Here is a 6,896-nt window from a genome sequence, read left to right as displayed (position 1 = left end):
TTGATTTGTTAGGTCACTTCAGTGACAAAGTAATAATACTGAGTCCTTTTTTGCTTCTGTAATATAAAATTCTAAGCTAACTGGTTCAGCAATAATAGGCAACTTCCACGTGAATACGTATTTTATGTGCTCACATGAACTACAAAATTCCAACTTTGTTACATCTGCACAAAATAAGTTTACTTTTTTCAAAAGGCTCCACCAGACTGCCACCTTGCAGTTAATTTTTCCACAAAGTGCAAGAGAGAATAGAGCACATTTGGCATGTACAAAAAATGATTAAACCTCAGTGGAATTTCATGTCTTTATTGTACTGGGCTTAATTTTACTTTCAATATTGGTGATGTGCGTAAGTAACGCATTGTAATACCATTCTGAATAAATATTCTCTTTCAATTTGCGTATGCAAAGTTACTGAAGGTGGTTGCTTTCGGGTGGGGGAAGAATTAATGTGACATTTATGAGATGTCTAAATTAAAGGCACATCAAAAAATGATAGAAGTATGTTTGACTCGAATGGCAGTATGTAGTTGTGTCGGACAAGATCCAGTGCAGGCTGTCTTTGGAACTGATGTATTTATTCACCTAGGGGTCATCTCACGGTGATGTAAGATTTGTTATCACAGTACATTGAAAATAAATAACTCTAATATACACACACATCCAGGATAAAAGTATGTGTCACGAGGATAGGACAGGTGGTCAGTTGCGGCCTTGCTGAAGGAACCATCCTGGCTTTTGCCTGAAATAATTTAGGAAAATCTAAATTAGGATGGCGAGACAGAGAAACTCTGTCTCCCAGAATATGAGGTCAGTGTCTTAATGACAGCAGTGCCTTGTTCTCTGGTCCCTGTTGTACCGTGTGCTTTTTATCATAAACAATTTGCACCAGATAACTTATAATACAAAACATAGTTTTGCACTGTACATACTATGGACACCTAATGGTGACTCCCAGACCAAAAATGTGCATGTCTACAGGTCCTCCCGTCAGTCCGTCTGGTAAATTGAGTCCAGTCAGCACCCTCCACTGATAATGAGATGTTGAGCTCAGGAGAATGACAAGACATTAGTATCCTTGACGCATTTGCTTTTAAAAGCATTACATTGTGATCACATACCAGGTGGCTATAGTTGAAGTGCAGCTGCTCTCAAGAGGTACAGTGGGGGCTGTAGTTATCGCATAGCACCAAAACTTGGTAGGTACTTTAATGGGCTAATGTGGAACCAATTTATTCTGGGAAATTAAACAGTTCCAGTTTTGTCCACCCAGTGCAAATCTGGCACTGTGAATGCAAGAAAGATGTACATAAATGTTTCTGTATGTAATGAATTAGGAGCGGTACACGGGTGGAAAAGTTCAAATGAATGAGAAACACACAATGTTGATGTTTATTACTAACTTCTGGTTACAGAACTTATTCAATATGAGCACTGGAGACGTTGACAGGATGTTGCATCTGTACAGCAGTTGCCCACAGCTGTTTTAGTGAGATCTGAGTAACGTATTCCCTATATACAGGCCTTCAGATCAGGTAGGGTTCGAACGTGTCTGTGGTAAACACATTCTTTTATGGTAGGTACTCGCAGAGCCAAAAATCACATGGATTCGCATCACCTGATCTGGCAGGCCATGCATCTAAAACCTTTGGAGAAAACACATTTTTGGAAGGTTGCATTAAGCAGATTTTTCACTGTTCTAGCGATGTGCTGTGTAGCCCCATATTGCCTGAAAACAGTTGTTTCAATACAGTTGTGCTCTTTCAAATCAGGAATCGTGCAGTAAAACGAGGTCTCAATAATGTGCAAACATTACGGTACACCTGACAAGCCCTCTAGTTATATTCTCTTCAAAGAAAAGCAGACCAAGAATAAAGATGCTTGTGAATCCACACAACACAGTCACATAAAGCGAGTGCAGTAGTTCTTTGTGTATGATATACGATTTAACAGTGCCGCTAATTTTGCAGTTTTATGTATTCGGTGCACCGTGTTGTGTAAAATGTGCCTTGTTACTCGATAGAATATTGCCGGGCCACACTTAAACTTTCGTTTGTGCTGGAAACCAAAGAGCAATGTCAGAAGTTGCTGTTGATCATGAGGTTTGAATTTCTGCATCTTGCCGGATCTTGTACAGGTATCATTGTAATACAGCCTGCAGAACTTTCTGTACTTTTGACCCTGAGAAGGACAATTCTTACAACACTGCACAAAAATTAGCTGTATTGGGGGCACGTGCTGCGTGGTCAGTTACAGCAACAGTAACCTTGTCAATAACTTCCCCCAGGATAGGATGCCTTCCTCTTCCGTGTACTACCCAAGCCGACCTGTATTTTTGAATTTCATTATCATATTTCTTAAACCATTTAATGTAATCTGGCCTCTCCTAACACCTTTCACTCAGTGATACTCTCTCAATGCAACACTGTAATTGCTGCCATTCACATAAAACAGTTTCACTAGCAGCACATGGTCTCTGTTCTTGATAGCTTCCTGTTCACTCATATTATAGCTTGTCAAATGACAGCAAGGATGTCATACTGCCACTCAAACTGCATACAGCACCAGATTTGCACCTGGTGGCCATAAATGTAACAATCGCCCACCAGCATAAATTGGTTCCATATACATACATTAGCATATTTACCAATTTTTGCAGCCATACAATAATTACAGCGTACATTGAACCTGTGTGAGGAATCGCACTTTAATTATAACCACCCGATATTATACTGAGCGAGGTGGCGCAATGGTTAGCACACTGGACTCGCATTCCGGAGGACAACGGTTCAATCCCGTGTCCGACCATCCTGATTTAGGTTTTCCGTGATTTCCCTAAATTCCTCCAGGCAAATGCCGGGATGGTTCCTCTGAAAGGGCACGGCCGACTTCCTTCCCCGTCCTTTCCTAATCCGATGAGACCGATGACCTCGATGTTTGGTCTCTTCCTCCAAACAACCTACAACCCTACCAGATATTATAATGTGAGAGGGTGCTCTTGTCATTCCCTTTCATTGTTAACCACTGTTCTGAATCTTCTATGTAATCTTTAATTGTGTAGCAGGAGAAGTTTATGTCTCTGAGAAGTTCAAGAAGGGATGCATTCAATGTACTAAATGCAGTTGTTTTCTAGACTCCTCAAGTGCATGCATGGTGCTGTGGCCTCTTACTGAAAATGAAGTGTGCACCTTTCACATTTGTTAGATCAGCAGCACTGTCAAGGAAAGCGCTATTTCTGTATGAAATTAGTATAGCGATATTTCAATACCACATTGAATACTGATTTTGATCTTACATTGAATGTACCGGATGCATACGCCCACACTACTTCTAGTACTGAACCTACTACTATTCCTTGGTTAGAAGCATGATTTCTACTAACTTCAGTTTTCCTGTTAGAAAGTGTTTGTTGCATAGGCTCTTTGAAATACCGGTCAATGCATTTCCTTTAGTAGCAGTTGTTGCTAGATATATGGACAAACGTCCGCACAGAAGACAATTCTGTTTATATTTCAGTGTTACTGATCCACTGAAATACCATGGCTGTGAGAAGAGGAACATCCTCAGATGCTAAATGAAAGGCATACATCCAAGCTTGAAATCTGTTGCATTAGTTTAGCCCAAGGTTTCCCAAACTGTGTTCTGCGGAATTTTGGTGTTTCGTGGGAATTGAATAATTGATCCAAGAAAAACTATTTAGAACATGGAATTTTGTGTTTCTGACGAAATCAGTTGTAACTTTTTCAAAATTGAAACAATCAGTAAATAAAACAAAATTTATTCTTTTTTTAAAAAAATTTATTAACCTTCAGCACAAACAATGTGCCATCAAAGTGCTAGGATTCTAAAGACTTCTGTCAGAGAAAAAGTGTGGGAACCCCTGAGTTAGACTTTGTTACTGCCGTTTGTCTTCCATTGGATTGTGCCAGTGAAATAAAAACTCTCTCTCAAAAAATTAGGTCGAACCCTCACCTCTTGTAACTATCATAACTTTAGTTGAATATGTCTTGTGTGAGTTTTATAATTTAACACCAGAAAAGAGGTTTTATTTGTAGGCTGCTGAATGAGGTCCTTAAAACTGAGTAGTTATTCATTTGTGTTTGCTGACTATTGTAGACTGTGAGGGTAATAAGATTTCAACATTGTAATGCCATTATACACATTAATGTATTTTATCTTATACAGAGCTTCTTACAAGGTCCTGCGGCTAAGAAGTAGTCTTACGCATTGACAAGCAGTGATGTCTGATTGTGGAGTGCAGCTTGTGACGTGCACTGTGAATGGAAGAGTTTGGGCAAGAACTGCCTTAGGTGTTCCACTTTCCTCTGTGTGTGAAACATTGCAGGGAAAGTCCGCAGAAAATATGTTTCAGGTAACATTTTCCATTGGACTGGTAGTAGTTACATCGAACAGTTTTATGGTGATTAAAACTTAAGCTATTTTTCTGTTGAATTTGCAACTTTTTTAGCAGTTTGTAAACAGGTTTTTATGGTACAGTGTGTCAAATAATTATCCAAAAGAGAGGTTAACAGAAGTTTTGAAGGTCTTTTTTTTAAGTAATTTGACACCTGATAAATTCTGATGCAAGGTGAATATTAGGGATGAAACTGACTGCTGTTCTCTTTTCTTGTTTTAGCACCTAAGCACAGCTGTTTTGGATAATCTCCAGATGGTTATCAGATGTGTGCTTGGAATTGAAATACAAATGCCTGAAATTCCTGTCCCTCCAGATTGGCTGGTAACTATATGCATGACACTACTGTTGTTTTGTTGTTGTTGTTATTGCCTTTATTATTATTATTATTATCATTATTGTTATTATTATTATTATTATTATTATTATTATTATTATTATTTGGTGCATCCAGAAAATGAGTTCCATTTGGTAGTAAACAAAAGACAAGAACACAAATGGAAAAACTATTTAGTGGGAAAAGCTATGAATCCAAACTGTCTTTCTACATAGCTCATACCATTTTGTAGACAATTGTCATAGTATGGCACAAGTTTTGTAGTTTTCCTCATAGGATGATGCCAATGTGTGGTAATATGTTCTTGGAGTTTGTCATCATTGTTGAATTTTTTTACCTCCAAAGAACACTGTCAAGCACAGAAAAAGTGAAATTGCTAGGGGTGGGGTGAGGGTTATATGGAGGATGTTCAGTCTGGCTCCAGCCAAAGTGCAGTAAGAGTTGTCATTGTTCACAGTGTGAAATGAAACAGTACCATTAGTGAGCTTTCTATGGTTCTTTCTGTACTGCATGACACATTTCATAAGCTTATCACAGTAAACATTCGCAATGATTATCCCACCTTTTGGTAGAAAAACGCACCTGTAGAATACCATGTCCATCCCAAAAGGCTGTGATCATAACTTTTAGAGGTGTCACAATTTGCTTGTTTTAAGACTTTACCCGTGATGCAGTGACCGCCCTCCCCCATTCCATTGTTTGATTGTGAGGGGTTTCATAAGCAAACAAAGTCCCTTCTCTTGTCACTGCTTGCTTAGAAAATCATCACTGTCTTTGTTGTTACATGTCAAAAAATCACGAGCACTGCTCTGACATTATAAGGTTTTTTTTCTACACAAGAAACACAATTTTCCAAAATTTAGTTTTTCAGAAACAGTTTCATGAACAGGTCATTGTGAAATGTGAGATACGTTCTTAGAAAGATTCGATTTCGTAAACTGATACACGGCCAGTAGGGTGGTGTGCTGACCACATGCCTCTCCATATCCGCATCCAGCATCACCTGTGGGCTGAGGATGACATGGTGGCTGGTTAGTACTGTTGGGTCTTCATGTTCATGGCCTGTTCAGGCAGAGGTTCCCCCACCACCTTCTGTCAGTGGATACTGTCAATGGTTTTCCTTCAACTGCACAAAGCTGTTGTTGTTGTTGTTTTTGTTGTCTTCAGTCCTGAGACTGGTTTGATGCAGCTCTCCATGCTACTCTATCCTGTGCAAGCTTCTTCATCTCCCAGTACCTACTGCAACCTACGTCCTTCTGAATCTGCTTACTGTATTCATCTCTTGGTCTCCCTTTACAATTTTTACCCTCCACGCTGCCCTCCAATGCTAAATTTGTGATCCCTTGATGCCTCAGAACTTGTCCTACCAACCAGCCCCATCTTCTTGTCAAGTTGTGCCACAAACTCCTCTTCTCCCATTCAACTGCTCTTCCAAGTCCTTTGCTGTCTCTGACAGAATTACAATGTCATCGGTGAACCTCAACGTTTTTATTTCTTCTCCATGGACTTTAATACCTACTCTGAATTTTTCTTTTGTTTCCTTTACTGCTTGCTCAATATACAGATTGAATAACATCGGGGACAGGCTACAACCCTGTCTCACTCCCTTCCCAACTGCTACTTCCTTTTCATGCCCCTCGACTATTATAACTGCCAACTGGTTTCTGTACAAATTGTAAATAGCCTTTCACTCCCTGTATTTTACCCCTGCCACCTTTAGAATTTGAAAGAGAGTATTCCAGTCAACATTGTCAAAAGATTTCTCTAAGTCTAGATATGCTAGAAATGTAGGTTTGCCTTTCCTTAATCTTTCTTCTAAGATAAGACGTAGGGTCAGTATTGCCTCACGTGTTCCAACATTTCTACGGAAGCCAAACTGATCTTCCCCGGGGTCAGCTTCTACTAGTTTTTCCATTCGTCTGTAAAGAATTCGTGTTAGTATTTTGCAACTGATAGTTCGGTAATTTTCACATCTGTCAACACCTGCTTTCTTTGGTATTGGAATTATTATATTCTTCTTGAAGTCTGAGGGTATTTCACCTGTCTCATACATCTTGCTCACCAGATCGTAGAGTTTTGTAAGGACTGGCTCTCCCAAGGCCGTCAGTAGTTCTAATGGAATGTTGCCTACTCCGGGGGCCTTGT

The 6,896-nt window shown here is 39.5% G+C and overlaps 1 protein-coding gene across 4 annotated transcripts in view; it reads left to right on the top strand.

Moving 5' to 3' along the window:
- The first annotated feature begins 4,209 nt into the window (after positions 1-4,209).
- LOC126292300 (uncharacterized) overlaps positions 4,210-6,896 on the top strand; it is a 39,651-nt gene continuing 36,964 nt past the window's right edge. For all 4 annotated transcript variants that reach the window (XM_049986233.1, XM_049986235.1, XM_049986234.1 and 1 more), the window contains exons 1-2: positions 4,210-4,372; positions 4,637-4,738. In XM_049986233.1, the coding sequence (XP_049842190.1) occupies positions 4,241-4,372; positions 4,637-4,738 (234 nt within the window). In that variant the 5' untranslated portion in view covers positions 4,210-4,240. The remainder of the gene's footprint in view (positions 4,373-4,636; positions 4,739-6,896) is intronic.

This window comes from Schistocerca gregaria, chromosome 9, assembly GCF_023897955.1.
Source record: "Schistocerca gregaria isolate iqSchGreg1 chromosome 9, iqSchGreg1.2, whole genome shotgun sequence".
Taxonomy (NCBI): Eukaryota; Metazoa; Arthropoda; class Insecta; order Orthoptera; family Acrididae; genus Schistocerca; species Schistocerca gregaria.
This window is presented reverse-complemented; position numbering and strand designations above follow the sequence as displayed.